Here is a 26445-nt window from a genome sequence, read left to right as displayed (position 1 = left end):
AGATAAAGCATTTATCCAACTCTTCTAACTAGCATCTACTGCATTCTCTTCCCTTAATGCCAACTACATTAAGAAACACTGTGCTATCAGCAATAATCCATGTATATTAACTTGCTGTTTCTGTATTACCCTTTTGCACTAATATTGCTAGAATACTCCTTCCTAGTAATTAGGATATTTTAATAGAGCACAGTTCCAGAATTACTAAGCACCTTGATAACTTTGATGCATTTTTCTGTCACAGTACATTTAACAGAAAAATCTCAAGAACCTGCCAGAGAAATAATAAAAAACATGAAAATTGTTGATACAGCGCAGATCTGTAGTGCCTTGGGGTTGTATGCAGTGTGGATTCTTTTGTGTTTCCATCAGACATATATGGTTACCTCTCTGAGTGGATTACAGTTTCACATGCCTAGATTATGCAAACAGATATGTGATAAAATACCCGAATTATAGCAATTATTAGAGGTGTCAGTTTTACAGGAGCCCATCACTAAAGTCTGCCCAGCACAAATGTGTCCTTACAACCTTTTAATGAGGTAGAGAATTACAGATGCCTTTTCCCCCCCGCCCCTTTTTTTTTTAAGATAAGAAAACTCCAGTCACCCCTCATTTTAAAGTTTGAGTTTATCTGCTCATCCCCCATCTGATATCTTCCTCCACAGAGTGACATTACAATCTCTTTCATCAAAAGTGTGGATGTCAGGGCACCACTTACAGCTGCAGGTGGAAGAATGAAAAGGGGAACAGAGGAGCTCTGAATAAACAAAGATTCTATTTTCGTCTTAATGACTCCTCTTACTGAAACAGAGGATACAAGAATACAAAATACATATGAGCTACAAGGAGCTGAGTTGTCTCTACACAGAGTGTCTTCTCAGAATTATGCAGTAGGCATCAGCGGATTGTTTTAATGTTATTCTTCAGGGGTTTAAATTTCAGTGGGGCGGTAGTAGGAGGGGGTGTTTCACAGAGCAGCCAAAAATAAGCAAATAAAAAAGGAAATTCTCTTGGAAGCAGATAGAAGAAATGGAGCTGAAAAGACACTACAGTTTCTCTGACAGCATTTACAGGCAGACTCTTCTCAAGGCTAAAGCTAGCAAGCTCAGTGGTGTTTACTCACAAGATGTAGAATGACCCACAAACTATTTATGAGACAACATTACAGAATAAAATGGCAATTAAAATATCAGTGAGCAATCAGGAAAATGCATCTTTGCTTTCATCAACCGTTCAAATCCGTTTAAAAGTCTTTAAAGTCTTCCAGATGTTTCTTCCCTGTCCGAAGAAGTAGTGTTAAGTAAATGCAGCCTCAGGAAGGCCTGATGCCAAAGTCTTTGCTTTGTGTCTTCCTGATCTTAGAAAAGTCCCAGTTTAGATAGTCCTGGAAGCAATCTGTATTAAAGCAACTCCTCAGCCTTCCTTAGATATCGGAATATAGCCCTCATTCTCCACTATATTATATCCCTCATTCTCTGCACAACAGAGCTATGTCCTGGTTGATCCCTTCAAAACCATTTGATTTAGAGAAAGCACGAGGAACAAGAGAGAGTATCCTCACAGTCTGCTTGCCTTGAAAAGTTGTGACTTTGAGCCATTATCCTTCACTGTTCATTTCTGCTCTTAAGAATAACTGGATGTCAATCTTCTGACTTTTCAGGTTGATTAGACTGCATATTTCCAAGCCAAAATGTATAATAATTAATTTTAAAAAACACAACACCAAAACCCAACAAACAAACCACAGGGCACTGAGCAAGGCTCTACCCAACTTGTACATCAGCACTGGCTATAGAGATGTTGCTGTAGAAGTTTGTATTTCAACTGTACATCTGCACCCTCTTATGTCCCAGTTGCCTTTTGCTTTTCTTGCATCGGGAGTCAGTAGTGGCCACGTTCTCAGTGCAAAGGGCTGCTCCTTCTGATTCAGCACCTCAGGCCCATTTTGTCCTCAGGTACTTGGCTGCACAGAAATGGAAATGCATAGAAAAGCCCAGTGTTGCTCTCTGTGGTGTACAAGTTCTCAATTACACATGCATAGCTCTCTTTTCTACTATGGATGGTTTTGAGGACAGACAGTGTCCATATAATTACAGATAGCAGTATTTTTTTTTCCAAGGTGATGATGATCATAATAAATAAGCCAGAATGAGATGCAACGCTGTATTCACATATATTATTTTTACTTTTGATAGCAGAAGTACAGTCTAGCTTACACTGAGGCATGTTGTACAAAGGACATTTTTTTCAAGGTGAAAATATAGGCTTGCAGTTTCATGTTTTGTTTATGGCTGTAGGGAATTATATGGGTGGTTGGAACATCTTTTCATCTTTTCAACTTATTCTTTGCCTTTGAACCTCCAAGTCTGAGTTCTCTTATTCGTTAGGTTCTAAGAGGTCTTCAAAGTTTGAGCTCCGTGGAAAGGGAAAATGATTATTTTCATCATTATTCTTATTGCAGGCATCCATCAGCTCAATTCACAATAAACCACTGCTGTAAGTAATGATGGGAAACTTCAAAAGGTTTAGAGTGCAGTACAGGACACAGGGATTCAGGAACAGGGATATTCTTTCCAGCTCTCTGACCCTCTTTAGTGAGTACAATTTTGTTGGATGTCTCAAAGACTGGGTCCCCAGATTTTTAGGACTTTCTGATTTTATTAGCCCAGAAAAAAACCCAAGAGATGTATGGGGCTGTGTGTTTGCATCTGGCATTTTGAAACCCTGTTAGGAGTCCTGTAGGAAAGAAATAGGAGTGATACAAATATATATATGTGCCTATCTGTACAGACACTCACAGAAAAACAAGTTTAAGTTAAAAATGGAATTTTGTTTGCAAAAGCTTCAGCTAACACAGATTCTGAGAAAGGATTAAAAAGAAGGAGCAGCAAACAAAATCTCTGGTATATCCTTTGCAGACCAAATATAAATTCAACTTTGGAAGTAAATTTGACCTAGAGCTCTTGCTTCTTTCATAAATTAAAAGAAAATATTTGACTGAACCACTCTTGAATCTTGATATGTTCAAAACCTGTGGTTTTGGCACAAACTCATCATTTAGAAGCTACCACGAGGGTCTTATTTTAATCATCTGGTTCAGTGCCTCCTGATTTCAAGATGACTATTTTATCAAAAGTTTCTCTTTTAAAGGCCAGATTCACAGGACATGAGCCAACTTATGCTCACAGGTGGACTATTACCTCCACAAAGAGCTGATCAGAAGTCTCACAGGTTTACACCAGTGTAAGCAAAAAGAGGAGTAAGCCGAAATATAAAAAAATAAACTTATCTTTGATTTAGACTATGACAATCATATTTGCAGGAAAAACAGTCCAGTGTCTCCTTTGTTCCTCAGCTTTCTTTTCCACATACGTCAAAGTTACGCTAATTGCTACTGTGTGACAGCATGGAGGTGTTTCAGACAAGTATTTTACTGCAAGTGTGGTTACAGGGTTTTGCACTGGCTATGCAAATCATTGCTATGCATAGCAAATGAAAAAAAGAACTGCCTGCAATCAGAATCATGAGAAGAGAATCAGTACACTAGAATCACTGGGTAAATCTGTGATGACTAAAACTGAAGGACAAGAGACTCAAAATACAAAGACTTTTAGTAGTAGTGAAGAACTACAAAATAAAGTTTGTCTGACCTACATCCAGGGATTTTTTTCAGTGGCTGTGGCCACTGCAAGTGTTTGAATCTGAAATCAAATCATCCATTACAGACCCCCCATATACTAAATATTGTGAGATGCTCAGATTCTATCATAATCATGTAGGCTATGGTCCTAAGTGAATTTAGATACAAATTGTATAGCATAAGTTACTGCAGCAAAGAGTTAAGCTTGCATCAGTGGCAAAGAACTATGAAACTTCTTTAAGGTAACTTCGGCACCAAACTTGCAAACGTTCTGCCATTGCTGAAACCAACTGGCATTCAAAGATTCAGCAAGAGGAACTTACGCATGACTGATTCATACAGCTTGAAATCTGACTGGAAAACGTGCACTGCTGCTTAGAAGCAATATTGCAGAGTGACTTAAGCTCATAATGAAGCACTGTGTGTGCCTAGTTCAATGGTGATTAACTTGCTCACTTTCAAGGACTGAAGTATGTCTAACAGCAGCTAAAATCATAACACCAGCCACTGGAGGGTGCCCACTCTTAGTCATGACAGAATTGCTAGTATCCTCAAAGACTCCAAGACTGCAGTCTTTGGCCCTCGCTGCTTGCAGGACCAAATTGACCTCTTTGCATTTGGTGCAAAAGCAAAGAAGCTTATGCTGAACAGAGTTGTGTTCAAACTCAAAACTTTCACAGGAAATTGCAGAACTCTCTCCTCTCAAATCAATGCTTTCTTCAGACTATTATTCAGTATATTTCAGTTGTGCATCAAAGACCCCATTTTCAAGTGTTGTATAAACACATATCAGGAGGAATAATGCCACTTTCATACCAGTTCTAAATTAATCTCAACAAATCAACAGCGCAGATTGCATTCAGCCACGTTGCCTTCAAGCCCCCATTTCAACATCTCTGTACACGAGGAAGCTGTATCCAGGAAATGAGGAAGAGTTTTTTGCTCTTACCAGTAGAATCTGTTAGGTGCAACTCCCTCATGAAGCAGCAGCCATCTTCTGCCAAACTCCACCGAACTGAATAACTGGGGACAAAACCAAACAGTCATGAATCACAGTAAAACACAATGATAATACAGAAAATAATCTGAAGAAGCCTGTATCACTTCTGAGATAGTCACTTGGACTTTTACTTCCTTCAATCTCAAAGGGACACACCTGGGGCAGCTAAAAAGTGTCTGCTGTGCCTTTTATTGGCAGGGGCAATACTGAGCTGTGTGACATGGGACACAACTGGTATTACCTGAGGAATCGCCATATGGGGTACACCCAACAACCTGCCATGACTGAAAACCCATCATCTAGCTCTTCGTGGCACTCCCAGGTAATAAAGTTGTGCAGCGTGGGAAGGCTGCCTTTTACTTTTTTAAACTCGTGGCGGACACCAAACGTACAGTGTAACACAGCAGTCTGATATCCTAGCCGGGCTCTGACAACAGATGTACACAGTTGCCTTCCTTGATATTATGTTAGGTCATTCTCTTTCAAGTTACCAGTAACCATCCCTAGAGAGCTTGTTCAATTTGGCACCAAAAAAGTGCTCTAACATGTCCAGACTTCTCTTGCAGAACTGAATGAGTTTAAATAACACAAGTTACTTGCACCATGGAAACCCTGAATTCTCCCTTTGCTCCTGTCCTTCTGCAAACAGCGTGACACCTTTTCCTAGTCTGGTTACACAAAAAATATCCAAATATATCAATCATTTCAGAAAATCTTTCCATGATAAATACCAAACCAGACTGAAAAAGGTCAGCAAAAAGGCGTGTTACAGGTATTATAAATACTTTGACATGTCTTTGTGGAATGATATACAAATGTTACTGTTATAGAGCACTTACAAACAGCTGCTCTCTGGAAATGCTGCCATCAGGTAATTCTCAGAAGGATAGTACAGGGAAGGATCACTTGGGTTCTGTCTCTCTTTTGCTTTATTTAACTTCAAATTTCTCATATGGAAGCACTGAGAGGCAGTCAGCCCTATACTTTTCTTGCAGATTCATCCTATTTCTCCCCCTTCCCTTGCTTGATAGACTTAGTCAGTCCCCTTTTCTGGCAAGGAAGATGTTGGACCCCTTTTTTGAACTGAGATCTGCCTTTCCATGACACCACTTTAGGCATCTTGCATAAAATGCAAACAATCTGAATCTTTATGTGCAAACCTTGACTTTTTTTTTTTTTGGGGGGGGGGGGGGAACTAGTAGTGCCAGTGGATTGGCAGGAAAGAGAAAGATGGATGCCTGTGAGAATGACTGAGAAGGAAAGAAGCTGATTTTAAAACTCTGGGTTGATCAGAAAGCTGGTTTGAATGTATTTTAAGAATTATGAGACAGGGATGTAAGAAACCTTGAGATCCACTTCTTATTCTGCATTACATTCCCAACACAAGCCCCTAGATCCATCAGCTTCCCTACTGTAAAACCTTGGAAGGACATGGAGAAACTAATTACTACCACTTTTTGGTAAAGAGCAGACTGGCATATGTTGAAATCTGCTTTAAAATATGAAGCCAAAAACTAATCTCTTTTTCTCATCTCCCTTTCTCTTGAACAAAGGAGAAGAGAGAGGGAAGAAGGCAGAGGGGGTAAAAGATAACAAGGATGAGAAAAGGAAAAACAGTTTAGCTTTGACAGAAATTTTGGACAGAAATGCATCCACTTCTAAGACTTCAGTGGCGAGTCCATTATTTTTCCTTAAGTAGAAGATTCCATATACATTTTTATTTGAAACTTTAGGAGACCCTAACTATAACTAAGGAAAACCTTCATTTTTGAACATCAAAGAAAATCTTTTGGAACATTCAACAATGACTTTTGTAAAGTGGTTTGAGGTCACCTAATCAAGAACTTTGACATTACAAGAGGTATTTTCCCCCCTTCACATTCAAAATCCATTTCTAGACCTGCTTTTATAGTTGCAGCAAAAATGAAAACATATTAACAATAAGCTACTGTCAATCTATCTCTGATGTCAATGTTTTCCCTTTCAATGGCAAAGTAGCTTCTTCCGAGCCAAGTAATATGTCTTTGACATACAGTAATTTAAGGTTCAATAAAGTTCAGATCATCCTTTAATTAAGAACAGGGAACAATCCAAACAACTCGGCAAAAACCTCTGTGTTTCCAGACCAGGGATATATAGGATGTAAGCTTTCCAGGGACATTGATGTTCAGATGGCTGAAATCACCGCAGGAAATCTTGTTTTCCCCCTTTTGTATCTCTCACCCTATTCCCTCTCTAATTTCCCTGAGCACAACTTTCAGCAGGTTAGCCCCTCTCTGAATTTGCTGGTGATGGCAACAGTATCCAGGATGAATTAATTACAGCTTGCAAAAGCTTTCTCTGTGCTTGTGTAGCATCCTCGTCCATGCCTGCAGTCCCACTGCAGCGCAGGGTGGCTGAACAGCCCCAGGGCCACAGCTTCCCTCTGGGTCTTTCAAAGCAACTCTTCCTTCAGAAGGGCTGTTCACCTGGTGCGTCTGACAAGTCCCCCAAGCAGAACAGAAGCTGTGATGCTGCACAGCACCCAGGGAGCCCTGCTTTCTCTTAATGTGTGCCCTGAATGACACATGTGATTCAAGCAAAAAGTGGAGAAATGCAAGACTATAAGTTTGTTTCAAAGGGAGGAAATGGTTATAGCAATTCTACCGTCAGGATTGGTCTCTCAAATTAGAAGCCAGTGCCCAGTGAGCTGGAGACAACACGTGGGAAAAGGCAACAGCTCTCAAAGGGAAATATCAGCTCCCTGGGAACCGGCACCCAAAGCTCTCATTGTCTTTGATGAGACACTTAAATAACCAGCCTTTAGAAGGTTTTTCCTCCTTTGCCATTATCTCAGCACCAATCTCAGCCTTTACGGACTCCAGCAGCACAAGCAGCACTAATGTATCTTTAGCAAAGGGGGAATTTCCCACCTTATGTGTCACGCCCCCCCACAAAAAGAAAAAAAAAATAAATCCTTTGCAGTGAGGATTTTTTCAGATATTTTATTCTAAGTATCATTTATTTTAGACTGAGTTGGACCAGAAAAAAAGAAATATCTGGAGGCTAGGTTTTTGTCAAGTATCAGTTATGATACAGCTGGGATTATTTTTCCCCATTTAGCAATTATAGTGTTTGTATGGATATTTTTTAAACCCAGCATCATATTTTGTTGTTGTTACAAGAGCCCTCTCTCTGCTGGGACTTCTTGTGACAGACTTGTGCGTGCAGTCCCTTCAGAGATGACATTTTATTTTCTTTGGCAAGCACTGCCGTTTGATGACAATTTTCATTATTGGACTGAAATTAGATAATGATCTTTGCTACACTTCTTTTTCAACCACAAATAGAAAAGGAACCTATTACAATTTCAATGTATGTTTTCATCTGAGGGCCAGGTAGTGATCTGACATTTCTGTTTTCACTGAGACAAAACTGTGATGAAGTACAAATCTTGTATTGATCTCTCAGATTTGACCCATGTTCAACAGGGAATAATTCTCTTCTTGCTTCCTCTTCTCTTGTATATTTATTTTTCTATGTAGTACCTGACTACTTAACAATCATTAACAGCCTGGTTTTGCTTTGGTTTGGCTTTTTAAATCCTAATATTCTGTGAAGTAGAAATCTACCACCTACTTTCAGATGGGAAAACAGAAATGCAAGGGGGCAAAGGGCAGGCTGTCCCAAGGTTACAAATACCTTCTGAGGATGAGCAGGGATTCAAATAAACCATCTGAACTGCAGGACAATCCTCCAGCTATAGAAAGAGCCTTCTCACAACATGACACTGCTATCTTCTGGAGTAGGGATAGCTGACATCTGAAAACTGAACTTCTTTCCTCATCTACACTAAACAAGATCTGTGTGCTACTCACGCTCTCCATTGCTTGTTTCCCAATCTGTGTGAGAAGCATAAGAGCTGCTCATGTATTTCACAGCGACAGTGCAAGCTTCATCTTAAAGTGCTTTGAGATATCTCAGTAACAGCAGGATACAGTTGCCATGCAATCTTCTCTTTCCCTTCTAATTTCCTGGTCTTTCCAGCACTATTTTTAGACTTGAGTAATTTCTGTTTTGCATTTTGGACTACCCTCATTGATAACATTTTCATTTTGAGACAGTCAAAACATTTTTTAATAAACAGATATTTTTAAACACAACAAATATTGTTTCTAAACTAAGGATAACTTTCCTATAATGCAATGAAAATGCAGAAGAAAAATAAAATATTTTAGAAATGTAGCTTAAAAAAAAAGTATTTGATGAAGAGGAAGAAGAGCTGTATGTATGAATTCTTAGTGAAAGTAAAATATTTAACAGAAATTAGTCAAACCTGATTGGTTTATCTACTTTAGTTTGACAGTTTGCACTATAAAAATAACTAAATTCCTGAAAATTTATGGAGAAAAAAAATGATGTTTTTCCAAAATGTTCCATGAAGAATAACTAGAATTTTATTTGACCCAACTGACCTAGACTGCAACATCGCTTCTAGAAGGGAAAGTGGGTACTAGGGAAGAGGAAAAAGAACGCTAAATTTCTCTTTACTTCAGCTCTGGTAAATCTCTCCAAAGCAGGAAGCGCTCAAGATCTTCACTTCATAAACCCCTCTGATTTTTAGATGGTTCTGGATACATTCTGTCACGTATCTTTCTTTGCCCTTCTGTCCTGTATTACATAGAATGAGCACTTGTATTCTATAATCATCTCCCAATGTGCTAGTTCACAACTGTAAAAGACCTCTGGCCCCTTCCATCATTTGACTAGATCTATTTTATTCTTTCCTGGTTTGCCCATGTATTGTACCTCCTCCACATCTTCCCCTGCTCTGCATGTGTTTACACAACATAAAGATTGCTGATGCTCTCAGTAGCTCTCAATACAGGGAAATTATAAGTGCAGGTAAGTGTAACACCAAGTTTTTCCTATAACAGATACTTCCATAAAAGATTCCACTATTCAGAATGGTGGAAACTAAGATGATCTTCCCATATTATTTCCAATACTTTGTTTTCTATCCACAAAGTATCACAGCAATCCAGGAGTTTTGTACTTTCCTCTGGAACAATGTGGCTACTGTTGGAAACGTTGGCTTAGACAGAACAATGGTTCTGACATAAAATTTCCACATTACACTGGCTTCAAAATCAGCTTTCTATATTTCACAGGACTCAGAAAATATTTACATACCATTGATTCCCTTCTTCCCATTGCTTATCAATGTCTTCATACTTTGTAAGTCTCTGAACTGAAATACTATCACATTTGAGCACCATCATTAATATCAACAAAGTTGATATTAACTTGTATTTTATATGTATATATATAAAACATATATATGTCTTATACAAAGTTTATATAACTGGACTATCTAAAAAATGATTCAGAAGTTAATCAACTCCTTCAATAGTTCTTCCAATGGACAGTTCTTAGTGAGCTGTATCTAAAAAACTTATTGTGAAGAACACAAACTTCTCACCATTTTATGGATAAATGTTGCATATCTCCACTGAAAAACTATAGACAAACTTTAATGTGTAATATAGAGATTCATCCTTAAAACACCTCTCCTAAAGGGATTGTGTGGGAGTCTCAAGTGCTATAAGACATCAGAACTTCACTTGCTTCTATGAAGCTAAAAAAAAAATCACACAAAACTGAAGAGTCACCTCTCTAATTTACCAGCAGTTATTTGGCTTTGTTTGTTTGTTTTGGGTTTTGTTTTCTTTTGTTTTGCATTGCTTTTTTTTTTTTTTTAAATCAGTTTACATGCATTTTAAAAACTCCAAGTAGCTAAGATAAGAACTTTGAGGGACTAATGTCCTCTCGGCATCAGACAAATTTAATTCATTTTTATTTAATCAACAATAGTATGAGATTATGACTTACGGGACCCTGCTTGTCTATCTGGATTTGACCGAATTACAAAGTTGAGATATTCTGACAAACTCTAATCCTCACGACAAACAAAATGAGCTGTTAACTGTTTCCTAAAGTATTGCACCTGGACATGTATTTTAATAAAGTTGTACTGTGAACCACCTGTTTCCTTTACAAACAGTGGACTTTCCCTGAAAACAAACAGCCAAAAATCTGGCTCTTATGAGGTGGCTGAATTACATTTATTTGGCTGTTGAACCTGATTGGTAAGAAAGCATAGCATCAACCAGATGTTGCCAGTAAATGCAAACTTGTCTTAAAGAGAGCAATTACTTTCCAGTTCCAACAAGCTCTGCGCTGCCCAGAGCCAGTGGGTAACTCTGCTACCTGCATACTCTTCAAACTCCCATACCAAAAACTTACCCTCACAATAATCTATACATCATCCAAGAAGGCAGAGCAACATTTCCTCATTTAACACCTGACTTTGAAAGCAAGGTATACATATCAACTATTGAGAATCTGAATGATCCACCAACTCTGATGCAATACTATTTGAAGGGTCATTTTGCTAGCCAAGACCTACCATCATCCCTTCTGTTCTCAAAAGATTCATTTTCCCAGCAAAAGCTTTCTGTCACATGTGGAGTTCCTCATAACTTCAGATTCATTTTAACATCATATAAATTGCTGCAGATGTGACTGACCCAGGGTGCCCGTGATGTTTCATCTTTCAGCATTTAAACTAATTGGATATTCCGATAAACCACTTTGTTCTGATGCTTCTGCACATACTGATCTTGAATCATGTGGTAGTTCCACGTGCTGCCTATGCTGATGAGGATATTCAATTTTATGCACTGATTTCATCTCATGCAAAAAACATTATGCACATGAAAATTTGGAATCTGGCTAAAGACAAGGTGATTTAAATTGCATGCTGGAAGTGAAATGAGGGAAATATTTTGAGCAAGCTAGTAGTTTCCATTATTTTTCTTTCACTTAAGAAATTTCCCCTAAACAAATTACAATGGAATACAGCATGGAGTCTAAGTTTATTTGCTGATTGGATTTACCAACTTTGGCATTCTTACATTCACAAAAGAAAAAGCTCTCTTTCTCTCACCTCTAGCTTCTATGAAAGCTGCACTCCTTCTTCCTGGACACATATTTGACAAAAGCAACTCAACCCACACCACAGCATTGACCTAAAAACCACATAGAGCTGGACAACTAGCTCAGGAGATCTTCAAAAGCCCTGAATTTGATTCAAATTAACTTCTAATTCCCTGAAAAGCTTCCTACTGATCAATCCTCCTGATAGTTTCTTCACATATGCTGACTTCTTGCCTCTTACACTTGCTGGTGTTTCAATGAGATGATTAACACAAACCCTGTTTGTGGTGTTTCACCCTCACTCCTTCAAATAGGATTTATTCACACGCAAAAAACCACCAGTGCACTCAAATCACAGATTTTGTACTGATGAACCATATAAAGATTTTGAGAGATCATTTTTTCATCATCTTCAGTATCTTTTTTTTTTTTTAAATTTATCTCAATTTCACCAAAGAATACAACATTCCAAAAGCACAGTTTAGCTTTAACTATAAACATAACAGAGTTAAACTGGATAAAGACATCTCTTTCTGAAGATGCTACAATGCATTTTGAAATAAATGCAGGCAAGTCCTTCTTCTTATCCCCATTCATTTATATTGAATAAGTTTATTGCTGATAAATTGTACTTTACCACCACCACAGGTGTATTTGAAGAAATTTTCATCTTCTACAAAGTTTCAGTTATTATTCTCATTGTTCATAGGGGCATTATTCAAATGTTATTAAACTGTGAGACACCATGTTTAGAACTAATCTAAAATGTTAAGGAAAGCAAAGAGCAATAGGATAGATGCTACATGGATTGCCTCAATTCGGTGATGTACTACTTCAATTTAAGTCTCTAGAGGAACAGTCACACTTGAATTTCTTTTGCATTCTATGCCATCTGTAGAAAAGGATGGGGTTAGAGCATCAGGTAAGGGCTTAAGATTGAACATGCTTATACAGATATATAAAGTAATCCTTTATGATCTTACAGACCCTTATGCCCTTGTATCTACCTTCTAGATAAAAAATTACCATAGTGGGAGAGAAGTTTCCACAGTGGCGCTACAGATATCTCAACCAGTCAGAATGAACAGGGACTTGAATGCACACATGCTCCCAACATGCATCCAGCGCAGCTTACTTGGGTATCAAAGTACATTAAGTTTAAAGAAATTACTGCATAGGACATTTCTTCTTCAGAGCAGTCAAAGGCTGGGAGGTATGCTGTTATTCCCTGAATCATACTATGCTTCATTTAGAAGAGCCATGGTCCAGGCTTTTTTCTTCCAATACTGAATTTAATACAACAGTATGTTTTGCATAAACAAAGAATTTGAAATTGTGCATGGTACTTCCTTCCTAGAATAGAGGATAAGACTCGTGATCCAGGATACAAAAATGGGCCACAGGGCTAATACTCATTTACTCCCCTGATCTCTGATCTAAATGTAAGTTCCAGTGTTAAGATGCTTAAACATCCTTGAAGCAACAAAGTTCATAGCACACTGCTTAGACTTTGAACATTTTAAGTTGCAGCAATGCATTAATCATGTCACGCGCAAAAGGCGTCAATAAGGTTACCCAATAATTGGTGTTTATTGAATGCTGGTGGGAAACACATCAGAGTGATAAAGCTTTCAGATAGCTGCTTCACAGCCTAGTCAAACACCAGTGAGGTCTGCAGCTCTGTGACTGCTTTTGCTGATGAAGCACACATTGCTGTCATGTAGACTTGTTCAGTATGGTTGTAACACAGCAATTTTTTTTGTGCATGTTCATCAGATCAAAGCATCCTGGAGATGACCCTCAGGTTTCTTCCTACCTATCCCTCAATAACTCCTCACACATTCTCAGATATAAGCCACATCAGCTGATGTTCTGGTTTTGTGGCAGTTTGCAAGCAACTGTATTAGCATGATGTCTCCAATGCATTTAACTCATATGTTAAAAAAGTGGCAGGAAACACATTTTTACCAGCAGATATTTAAAAGAATCTGCTTGGCATATATATTTTAAAGCCAGAAGGAATCACTTGCATCATCAGTCTGTCCTCTTCCGTACAGATGCTGCAGAATCTTTACCACTAACTCAAACAGTAGAGAGAATTATTCAGGCCAACAACTGATGGCTGAACTAGATTGCATCATTTGGAAAGATATCCAATCTCAGTTCTAAAGGATGATGAATTTATGACTCCATTTAGTATGTTTTCCTCAAGGTTAATTCCCTTCTATGTTAAAAAATACTAGGTAGTTTCATAACTGTTTAGATAACTGCATTAAAAAATGCATTTTTGTTTAAAAAAGTGTATTAGAATGAGAACAGAACAGAAAAGGTTTATTACAGCAGCATTTAGGTCAAAGTGTCTGAATTTTCATGCACACATGCATAGCTTTAAATTTTAAAACAAATTATTATTGTTTATCATTTGCATTATAATAAACCTGTGGCTCCAAGTGAATTTAGTGTTGACAGGCACTTTGTATAATAAGAAACTGGAGATGTTGGAGAGTACAGTCAAAACAAATGACAGAGAGAAGGGAAAGGCGAATCATCTGCAGAAAAGTGAATGGAGTTGCTCAGCACCAGAGAGATCAGTGGCAGACCTAGTGATAAGAGCACATTTCTTTATTCCTAATCCAGAGAACTGCCGACCTCTGATGGAAAGGAAAAAAGTAATTTTTTTTCATAGAAGTAGGAAAACTGGAGTTATATAGAGCACAGAAAATCTTGCAGACAAACAACAGATGTACCCGTAGGTATAAGTATGCATCCAAGGATCCCAAAGCAGCAAAAGAACACGTTCTCTAGGGGTACAGAGGGCTGATGTTTATATAGACGGATAAGCAAGGACATACTGATTTGCCTAAAGATGAGTGAGTCAGTGGTAAAGAGTGCAGTGATAACTGCTCAAGAGTCTTTCCCCTTCTGTTTCAGTGCTCACACTCCTGGCCCAGAAATGTATCTTCCTCGCTGGACTGCCAGGCAGCCACTGGGTTCTGCTAGTAGATTTTTTTCTTTTTCTTTTTAATTATTTATTGAAGGAGGAAAGAATTTTAGAGATTCCTCCCACTTTTAATGCCATTCTTTATTTTAAATTGTTACCCCAGCACATTATGCTTAGTGAGGTGTGTGAGAGAGTGATGGGTACACTGGGAAGGCATATTTTATGACATAGTTTGTACACTGGCTTATGGCCAACTAAAAAAAAAAATCTGACACCATTATTCTTCTTACTGAGACAATTCTGAGGAACTGACTGTATGAGAAGAAAGGAGGAAAAATACTAATAACATAACAGCCAGATGAATAGTTTTGCTGTCCCTTCCTTGTTCATTTTCAGTATGCTGTTTGCCCCCAAATGCTAATCAGTTTGCCTAGAGATAAGACGGCATATTCATAAAGAGTTGTGTGCAAGATGTGTCACCAGTCTGTCCTTAAGGTCTTCATGCTAACGATGTGCACAGCCCTAGCTACAAACATGGATGTTTCTGTGCATGACTGATATCTTGCTTAGAAACATAATCATGTGGAAAATCTTAAAAATAAGGGCTAGCATTCACAAGGTCTTTGTGTGGGAGGCTGTTCTGGTTTTCAGCTAGGATAGAGTTAATTTTCACAAGAAGCTGGGATGGTACACAGCCAGGTCAGCTGACCCAAACTAGCCAAAGGAGTATTCCATAAGTATTACCTCATGCTCAGTATATAAAGGGGGTTGGCTGGGGAGGAGGGGCTGCTGCTTGGGCATGGGCTGGCCATCCTCTCTGGGCAGTGAGCAAATTGCATTGTGTATTACCCGCTTTGTATATTCTAAGTGTCTTTGTTATTTTCCTCTTCCTTTGCTGTCCTAGTAAACTGTCCTTATCCCAGCCCATGAGTTTTACCTTTTTCTTCTGATTGTCTTCCTCATCCCACTGCGGGGGGGATAGGTAGGAATGAGCAAGTGGCCACATCATGCTCAGCTGCCCCTTTCCATCCCTTGTAAAAATGCTGGTAACCCAGAAAGGATATCTAAGATCGTGCAGACAGTGCGACGTTGCAAAGCCTGGGACAAACACCTTTTAACATGCAAATTCCTTACTACTTTTCATCTTCAACAATATGTGTCAAAGAGAACCAAGTCTGCTGGAAAATTGGCTTGGTTGATTAGCGGTGCCCTAAATATTAACACAAATAGGGTAGTGTTGCAGGAGTAACACCGTAGGGAAAGGGGGAGTTCTTCACATAGGCTAATGCTAGCTTTACCTAAACTAGCTCCCTGGTTTGGTCTGTAGCCTGTCAAAAGAGACAGGCCTTTCCAGACAATGACTCAAAGTGGCTAGTGTTTACCACTCTAGAGAAGCTTTTTTCCTCTCCATTGATTTTAGATGGAATTAGCCTCCCTCAGCTAACATTAGCCCAAGTGAATAGTCCTCTAAATGTTGTCAGCAGTGTGGAAAAATAAAACACCCCAAAATGATGTCACTTGATGTTAACAGCAATTTTTAAAAAAACTGTGATGCAATTTCTGATAAAATAAATCTGGATTTTATTCCTCCTTCTCTGGTCTATGTAGGTAGTGACTGTTATCATTGAAATTGGGAGGGTGTAAAAAGAAACAGAGTAATTTAGGTTGAAAGGAACCTCTGCAGGTCCCTGGTCTGATCGTTTTCCAAGCAGGGTCACCCTCAAAGTTAGATCCTAAATGTAGTGAAATGAAAGGGTTTAGAATTATAATAGTCCATCACATCTTGAAGCGCGAATACCGGTTACATCTATGGCAGGTACTCTACTGTCAGACACCAGCATTAGACCAAACACATGGATAGATGGGGCTGAAGGTACTTTTAAGATTTGGTCCATGCTCTATGGGCATCCTGTGGCCATATGCATCCTCATCTCTATTAGAAGTTGTTCCTCTGTCATCCCTGATGCACGAACACCTTTCTCTTCCACTTGAACACATAAGGAGTGGGCCTCCTTTACTGTAGGAAACTGAAGATGATGACGTGGTTTGATGAAAGAAGATATGTTGTCCTACAACAGAATCCTGATTTGCTCAACCTTCAGCACTTTAGCTATACAGTCAAGTATCAGTCCCTAACTCATTGATCTCCAGTGTGACACACACAGTAAATAAAGGTAGACAGATGGAATCAAATATTTTGGAAAGGCCAAAATGAAAAAAAAAAAAAAAAAAGAAAAAACCCAAACCCAACACCAAACAGAAATGTAAACCTCTTCATTTACTAGTGCTATGTTTACAGAGCTCCTTTAGTTTGGGGTGCCTTGCTTTTCAAGAGTTCATTTAAAACAAGAGAGAAGAATCAACAACAACTCCATTTTAAACCTGTTTTTTCAGCCTCTGTTGCTGCCTTCCAGTGCTTTGAGTGCCTTTACGCATTTATTCCTGAGTTGGGCAATTACGACCCTGCATTTTGCCCGTCTGACTTGTGTTTCCCAATTTCACCCGTATTTCATCTCTCCAAATAGCTCTGTTATTCATGGCTGATTACTAACCATTCCTCTGTGTGTTTGACCCATCTGAATAGCAGAAGATGTCTCCACATGAAGCAGAGGCTCTTACATCCCACCCTCTGATTACACAGCAAACCACTTTTGAAGATTACATAGTAATACATAAGCAATACTCCCATAAAATACAGCCCCTCAACCTACAAGCAAGCTGATTAAACCCGTGAGAGCTCACACGTACAAGACCTCCAACAAGCTTTTGCCTCACAAGCAATGCTTTACTGTGTCTGAAGTTTCCTCCTGATTTGTAATTCCTCTTATACAGAAAATGGAGAAGCATGCAGCAGTTCTGCAATTATGTGGTAAGAATCAGACATGTAACAACTGTACTTTCAGCCAGAACAATGAATGCAATCATGAAGCAATTAGTGCAGGCAGCAGATGGTTTGCTGCTCTTTTTTTTTTCCTCAAGACTGACAGGAAAAAGTCATGACTGAATAAGGGACTGGTCTGTCAGTAGTGGTAATTCAAGCTGCTGCCCAAGGCAGAAACACAGGGGAGAGATATGTGAACAAAAGCAACTGAGTCACTGAAGCTTAATGAGTTATTGCTTGTCAGCTGAACCCCAGTAATTAACCACATTCACCCACACACAACACCCAAAAAACTGGGACATAAAATGACTTCAGCTAATACAGATTTCACTACCATTGAGTAAATTCCTATTCGACCAAACAAAAAAAGATCTGTAGTACTTATAGTGATAGACTTAGTGGGCTGTGAAGAGATTGAGGAATGATGCTATGTGACCCATTTCCTGTTCATTACAACTGAGCGATGAGAGGTATTGTGCTAACTGTTGGCTTTGCCCCCATCAGTCCTGAATTGGATGGACAACTTCTGAGAACGGAAACAGTCCAGACACAAAGTGATTCCTGTCTCTCCAGCTCTTGCTGTATTCACCGCCTGATTCTCCTGGTCTCACCTGCTGCAATGACAAGATGCATCAGATGGCAACGTGGCTGCTAGAAGGATGTAAACGTGTTTTCTAGGTGATTCTCACCTCCCTCCTGACTGTCAACAGCAAAATTAAATGTCTGCAACAATCCTAACTGGTCAAAATCCAACTTATTCCTTACTGTCTCCATCAACAAAACCTTCACAGCCTCTTCAGTCAGTGGCATCAAAGTCAGTGATATCAAAATGTAAATTCCTTACCATGCAGATATGTTTCCCTTGCTTCCTTGGGTGACTCTTAATCAGTGTGCACACGGTGCCTGGAATCCAAGGAGTAATGGGTTCTCTTTCCTTAAATATGGCCTTAGCACGAGATTGTGAAATAGCCAATGGCAGTGTCATTTGTTTCAAACTAGCCCACAGCTCCCATTGCAATTATCTAAATACCTGCAGGACCTCTTAATTACTCTCAGGAAATTCTATCTTTGGTTATATAAGCATGAAACCAATGGAAGTAATTTACACTTAGCCATAGGCTGAACTTGACCCTTAGTTTGAGTTACATTTAATTTAGTCCAAGCTGATTAATACTCTTTGCCTGTTGGTTACCCTCTATGGTTCTTGGCCAAGCTTGTTGAAACCAGAAAATGCATCCATTAGGCTTTAAAGTAGAAACCAGGCCTGTGACTCATACCTCTACAGAATACTTTTAAAATTCTATTTTAGAGTTAATTGGTACAGATCTACAGACCTTGTGCTACATGATTTTCTTTCTTGCAACAACAGTACTGAATTACTAACAGTTTTTCAATTTGCTAGTCAATGCAATAACACAAAGAAATTTTACCATACACCCTGCATCCTCTCCCTCAAAACACCCCATACACACAACTCTAACACCAATCCCATGCATTCAGGTTAACACACAAAAGGACCCTTCATTCTTATATGCAGATTGGGGGTTTTTAGGATTCTACAGAAGAAGAGTGGGAGTTTCCTATGGAATAGTAACAATATATTTGCTAGTAGCCATCTACCATAAATTAGATGAGCATTAGCTGTATGGACTCTAATTCAGAATTATTTCCTGAGCAGGCTGACTACCACAGCTGAAATTCTTTTTCTACTATATCCTAATTTTATTTGACAAATTTACCACTGAAAGTTTTATTGATCCTCATGTAATAAATTTCCTCTTACCAACACACAGTAACTTTCATTCCAAAGTCCTAAAAGACAGCAGAGACCAGATTCTGTTCAGTTTCAGCTCAGTCCAGAGATTCCAATAGCCACAAGGGAAAGGAAACACTTTGCTCTTGCCTAATTACATACTGAACACCCAGAAATAATTTAATCTGCACCTTTCTCTGGAACAGATTATAACCATAGCACACACTACAAAATGCTGTGAGAGGGGTGAGTGAAAAATGCCATTGACTCTACAGGAAGAATTAGGCACGCAAGATGCATTTCCCATAGCTGGGAAGGATATTAAGCTACTGGCCTGGAAGGATACTGGTTTGAGCTTAAAGCACAGGACTGAACTTCTACTCCGACAATTCCCATAGGATCATTTTGCGACCGTAATTACTTATTTGGCTTCCTTATGCCTTTATTTTCTCAGGCTTACAGTAATAGTAACACCAAGCCTAATGTAAGCTAAAGGAAAACTAGTTGTTTAATGTTTGTAAAATGAATTCAAATACACAGATGGAAAATGTAGAATTCAAACTTTTATGTTGATATTTACATTAAATGCATAACCTGAACAATTCAGCCAATACTTTGATTATTGATCAGATTCAGATCTCATAGATTCATCATATGAAAAACAAAAATAGACCATTAAATTTCTTTGTATAAAGGCTAATATACTAGATGCAAAGATATTTCACTCTTACCCCTGTTGAGAGCTCAGCAAATTGTTCTGGTCTGTTTTCCAGTTTTATTCAAAACCATCAAAATGTCAGGATGTGAAATCTGCCATTTCTCAAAGCAGTTTGCTCCAATGGCTAGTTACTGCACAGCTGAGTTTATCTGCCATTGACTCCTAGTCATCAATTCTTGTTAGAAAGTTTTTTTGCTCGATCAAAATGCTTACTCACATGTTTTGTCTTCCTCCATGGATATATTTATGCACAACAATATCATTTCCCTTCAATATGCTTTTTTTCGTAAACTAAACAGATTGAGATCTACCAGTCCTTCTACCAGACTGGAAGATGACTGACTTGTGAGTACTGAAGTGCCTGATTTCCACAAAGTTCTAACAATGAGGTCTCTTACAATCAAGTTCTGTTTGGTTGTCTTGAGTTGGGCAGCAAAAAAATCAAGGCAAATTTCACAACATACTTATTCAGCTGATGGATTACCTGTACTGAAGGAACTGGACTTCAAATGAAATCAATTCATCACTACTTTTCTCTTACAAAAACAAAGGCTACTTGAAAATATGCCAACCAGATAAGAACAAGGAGAGTCTTATACTGTTCTTGGAACTGGTGCTACGATGGAGCAAGAGAATTGTCAAATAAGAGTACAAAAAAGCCTCATTAGAGGTTGTTATTCCTGTCGCGAAGGTTCCTAGCTGTGTTCACTGCCTGTCACACAATATTGCCAAAAGGACTGATGAATAAACGCAGACTGCTCAGTCAAACATAGAGGACTAGGCCCCAAGAACACAGTAGGTGCCCATGCCCTTTACTTTGCCCTTTACATTGAGGCTTACTTAATGTTCCTTGCTTGGAAATACCAGTTGGTATTTCCAAAGACTGTCCTGAATGCTCTGTGGCAGTTATGTAGAGCAACGGAGAAATCCTAGGTTGTTCCTAAGCAAACAAAGCAAAATGCTGCCAACGATTCTTACCTTCTGATCTTGGCTGTATGCTAAGATCCAATCTTCCTGCTTGGGGTGGAAAAGCAGACTGTGGATGTAGAAGTTCAGACGGTATTTTTGATAGGTAGCCCCTTCATCAGAACTGATTAATAAGCTGCTCTCAACTTCTGGATCAGTCAGCAGCATAATCTATATGGAAGGGAAAGATGAAAATACGGTGGTGAAAAGGAGTCACATGGAAAAATAAGTAAGCAGCTAGGAACTTCAGATAAGCTTATTAAATATGTTTATTTTAAAATGTTTCAATGTAATATCAAAACTAAGCATAGCCAATCTTTCAGTAAGGAAAACAGTATATTTCAGCAACGTGTATAAACATAACATATGATCAAATAGGCAGAATGACTTTACCACTAGTTAAAATAGACCTAAATAAAGCTATGCTTAGGTTATCAGAAAAAGCAAACCTGAAATTTGTAACACCAGAACGTAAACTGGTGTTTTACACCAGTTACCAGACAGCCACAGTGGGCTGCTACAGTCTTCATGAATGATCTATTGGAGTGGCAGATAAAAGTTAGGTGTTAAGAAAAAAAGAGAGACATGCAGAGAATGATCTCTAATGGTGAGCTTTGTTAGACTCTGGCAGAATTTTCAAAGATGACAGTTTCATTGCCTGAAATGTTATAACCTGGCTGTCTGCAAGAAGCAATCTTGCTTTGGCAGGAGAACCCATTTGATAACATTCTGGGTTCTTTCCATCTCCAGTTTCTATGGTGCTGTGAATTATAGATTCAGTAGTGTATCAAAAATAATCTTCACGCAGCAAAGTTGCTTTCTAGCTTTGTCCAAGAGTGACAGAAGATATATGGGTTGCCGTTGTAGTAGCTACTTCTCCCCATTAACTGTGGTATTAATTGGTCTGCATTGCTGATGAATCAGAGAGAATAACGAGATACTCCTCTCCTGTGTCTCTGCATGACAGAATATATAGGTTTGAGTAGTAGAAAGAGATAATTCCAGTATTTCTGCAAGCAACAAAGTAATACCCCTAAGGAATGGGAATGAGGCACCATAAATGACAAACATGAAAAGTTCTGAAGAATATTTGCCTATGAACATATTAAAGCCTTGAATCATTAGCTTTTTTTTAATTTTTTTTTTTTTTTTTTTTAAGTACTGGTGCTGCTGTTGCTTTGCAAATGGCAAAAGCTGATCTGTTCTAAGACAAGCCTGAAATTAAAGGATCCACACCTGGCATTTCTCAGAGCAAATTTCTATCTGGATTTGGACACTGCAAAAATCATACTCTCCATTTCCTTCTCTTTCTATCATTTAGGCAGGCAGAGTTAGATATAACTTAACTCACTACCTATGAACCACAGGGCGCCATAAGTCTTGATAGACACAAGATGCTAAAGAACTATTTGTATGTGAAGGTATAAATAGACACGTAATCTACACAGGAAATGTCCTTCATTATTGGGTAACTGCCAGAGGTTTTTATCTATCTCCCCCTTGGTAACATAACAATTTGGCCTGTGACTTGGAAGGTTGGGGTTCTTCAAAATCCCTGAATTTTAATATCCTAAGTGATCTTAGACCAGTTACATTATCATACTGTACCTCTAACATAAAATAGGGCAATGTTTCCGTTCTAGAATAAAGGTACAGTCCCCTTATGTACCTTTCATTTACTTTTGAAATCTCGTGATGAAAACATGCATTTTCATTTAACACTTTCAAATACATCAAACATACCATTGAAGTGACTTCTAAACTGAAGATTGCATGATAGAAGCTACACAGAAAGCATTAATAATCAAAACATCAATATATATGTCATCTACTGTCACTAAGTGGCCTATCCAGCTTCTGAAGCCAAAAATTAATTGTGATGTTTATCAGTCAGTTCTTTTTTCTTACCAGACTAATTTCTGGGACAATGTTCCCATGGTTAACATTTATCAATTCAGTACTATGATTCTGGCATTATGATTTTCCTATTTTTATTACTTCCTTCTTGAGTGGATTTTGTTTATGTTGGTATTTGAAAATATCACAGCACAGCATTAATTTGGACTATAGCAACTAGAGCAGAAATAAGCACAAATCAATGGGCTTGATCCAAGTTCCCTGAAGTTAATAAGAGTCTTGTCATTGACTTTGGATTGTGCCTCTAAGGCAAGTTGTTAATCAAGATCCACTCTAGTCTCATGTATTTCCTTCTACCTGCACAAGGAACTCATCTGACCTCATCACTGTCACATCCAAGCACATCGCTGCTTTAAGACATTTTCTGTCAGGCCACTCCTCTGAAGCGTGAAAGTGCTCTTATCTCCATTTCTTAGAAAGGGAATTGAGGGACAAACTGTTGAGGCACTGAAGCACCTAATTCTTCATTCAATCGATAAAAGTTAAGTGCCTAAACGGACTTGCAAGCACTGCTGACTTTGGCTTTAATCAGCTAACTACCACCCTGGGCTATTACTACTCTGTTTTCAGGTATCTATGGTCTCCAGAAGCCTAAGTGGTCACATTGTGATAACCTGCCATTCTGTACATACGAAGTGTTTCAGGAGACATTGCCAATAGCAATAGTGTTTTAGACACGGCGGAGCTGTGCAGAACTGCTGCGGATTTTTGGAAGGGAGTCGGAGACAGAGGAGGGAGTTGAGGGATGACACTCTAGCCACTAGCCAGATCATTAACTGAGATCAACTTTCAGTGCTGGGATAGCATTGTTTGCTCCACTGTTGTACCCTGTGTTGCCAATCACTTTGCACAGATGCCATGAAACAAAACAAGCTGGAGTTGCCTAAGCAGTCCCTACTCACATCACAGTCAGAGCACCATGTTTCTTACAAGATAAGAAGAGCAAATTTAATTACAACATATCTGCATGTAAACAATCAAGAGTTACAAGCCCAAAAGATAGTATTTATTGTATAAGAAGCAGAAATTGATACCTGTATGAAAAATCTGTCAAAATGACAGGGAAATGCTGTGTATCTGCATGAACCTTTCTGATCAGACCAGGAGTCTGCTTCTGAAATGAATCCCCCAAATTTTGGGGGTAAAACTCTCTATAACAAATCCTTACATAATATGTTCTGGCTCATACCACAGTGATCTTAGAGCACAATAACTGAATTCCCTTTCAAGGAAACTAAACCAGAACATACGTTTCAGGAGGGTATCTAATGTGTGTCAACCACTCACTACTGGACATTTAGCTCAGAGTATCAAGGTAGTAAAGTCAGACCCTCTGCCTTCAAAATGCCCATATTGCTGATAGCTGTCATCTGAGCATCAACTATTTCGTTCTACGAACCCACTTCCACTGAGCTGCACTACATGCTAATGTAGTTGCAGCCACATTTGGTTAATTTTATTGCCTAAGTTGCCTGGAACATAAATGAGAAAGGAGGGAAAGTACAATTAATTTTAATGTTTTTGTTGTTGCCACATATAAATAAAGAGTAAATACATTTTAGAATTTTCTTTGAAATAAATGAAGCCAAGTTCTGCTTTGAAGTAGTCTATTACCTATTAACTTAATGTAGTTGCTTATACAGAAAATAAAAGTAGACACAGACATGTTGAACAGGAGAAGCATGTAAAATAAAGCCAGCAGCAATAACAAAGTGAATTTAAGTTTAGAAGTCATAAACTTTAATATCTAAGAATATCTAAGATAGGAGATTAGAAATAAACTGTTTTTATAATTTCCCACTTCATTGTAGAAAGCATGCTGGATTTCCTCAAATGTGCACTCCTCAAAGGAACGATGATCTTACTCTGTTTCTACAGTGCCTAATGCAACATATTACTGCTTTCCCATCTAACACTGGTTTCTGGACAAGTATATTCCAGACATCACTGAGGAATCAACATGACTTTTGCACATGAAAATCATACCTTAAATCTATCCAGGTTCTTAGAGCTTGTAGGGAAAGACAACCTAGCTCATGAAATCTAACAGGAATTTTGGGGGTCTCCCTTGCCAAAGGATCTGAAATTGTCATGGGATGAAAGGCCTTTTCACAGATTAATTTATTGTTAGAAGATCAACAGCAAAGGTTGGGTAAAAATCTTTCCACTTCCACCATGAAGAGAAGTGTCCTTTTGGAATGAAAACAAAAGCCAGCTATGAAGATCTGTAAAAGGATTTTGCAATACTGAGTACCTGATCAGTAAAATGACAGGCGATGATGTATGGGGAAAAAAAAACAAAAACAAAACAAAACCAACCAACCAAACAAACAAAAAACAACAAAAAACCACACACACCCCCAAAACAGGTGGAGAAAAGCAATCCCAGCATAACAGACAAAACAACAGGCTCTCAGTAGATAATTCCTTTCAGGAAAGGAGTCTGAGGGTTTCAGTGAAGACATCTGTGAAAACAGAAGCTCAGTCCTCAGATCCTATCAAAAAACCTCAACTACAGCAGTAGGAATTATTAGGAGAGAATTAAGCAGCATAATAAATAATGATATTAGGCCACTGTAAGGTGTTCCCACAACTTTAACACTGGGTGCTATTCTCATCCTCCATCTTAAATAGCTGTAAGGGTGATTGAAGAAAGCAATGAAACATTTTTCATACAAGCAGCATATAAATGAACTATTCAACTTTCAAAAGAAATAAATGAAACCAAAGTCTACAAAACTATGAATGGCCTGGAAATGCTTAGAGAACAATTATTCACTCTGTCATAATATAAAATTCATGAGCATCAAATGAAATTATCAAGAATGAGATACAAAATAAAGGTAAAGCCATGGTTTTTTACCTGGTTAAACCATGACATTCCTTGTTATAGTTGTAGATGTCAAAAGTCTATATGACTAGGAAAAATGAACAGATAATGTTCCTGAAGAAAAAAAAATAATCCAACAATTCAAAAATATCACTGTTGGCTCAGGAACCTGAACAACAGATTGATGAATTCTGGGAAAACATATAGGAAAATATCGTTATATACTTGCCCTGATATGACACTTCCCTCTCGACAGAGAGTGGGATTGCTTAAGATTCAGTCTGATTTAGCATGGCTGTTCTTGCATACGTCACTGGAGAGTGAATGAAAATGATAAATGATAACAACATTATCAGCTCAGGTGGGCTGATCTAGCAACTTCTTACGTGAAGAATTGGGCCCATCATTTTTATCTTGACAGTTTTTAAATTACCTCTGATTCTACCATTACAAACTAAAGCTATTAACACAGGAGTAAAAAGAGCATACATATCTGCCTCTCCCAGCAAAAGCCCTTTGTAAAGGGAGACCAACCTTACAGTGCCTCTGGTCTGGTTTATTGTTGTCTTATGTTAAAGAAAAATGAAGAGTGAGGATAAGCTAAGGCTCTGCTTTCCCCTAGCAAAAGTAATTGCTCTCTGTTCAGATCAGTGCTCAGCAGTTTTCAGAATCTGCTTACTCACACCAGGCACAGTAAGCACACGCTGCACTTCCTGATGCTTCAGACGGATTGGGTTTTTCTCTGTAAAAAAAGTCAATAAAGACACAGGGTTTTGCAACCAAATGCAAGGCATCCATTAATCATCCATCCCCTGAAA

At 38.4% G+C, this 26445-nt stretch overlaps 1 protein-coding gene across 4 annotated transcripts in view; it reads right to left on the bottom strand.

The window, feature by feature from the left end:
* SORCS1 (sortilin related VPS10 domain containing receptor 1) overlaps positions 1-26445 on the bottom strand; it is a 299661-nt gene that overhangs the window by 100913 nt on the left and 172303 nt on the right. For all 4 annotated transcript variants that reach the window (XM_054832339.1, XM_054832336.1, XM_054832337.1 and 1 more), the window contains exons 4-5: positions 20893-21051; positions 4593-4666 (exon numbers count right to left, since the gene is read on the bottom strand). In XM_054832339.1, coding sequence (XP_054688314.1) covers positions 4593-4666; positions 20893-21051 — 233 coding nt within the window. The remainder of the gene's footprint in view (positions 1-4592; positions 4667-20892; positions 21052-26445) is intronic.

The sequence above is a fragment of the Grus americana genome, chromosome 7, assembly GCF_028858705.1.
Source record: "Grus americana isolate bGruAme1 chromosome 7, bGruAme1.mat, whole genome shotgun sequence".
In the NCBI taxonomy this organism is placed as follows: domain Eukaryota; kingdom Metazoa; phylum Chordata; class Aves; order Gruiformes; family Gruidae; genus Grus; species Grus americana.
This window is presented reverse-complemented; position numbering and strand designations above follow the sequence as displayed.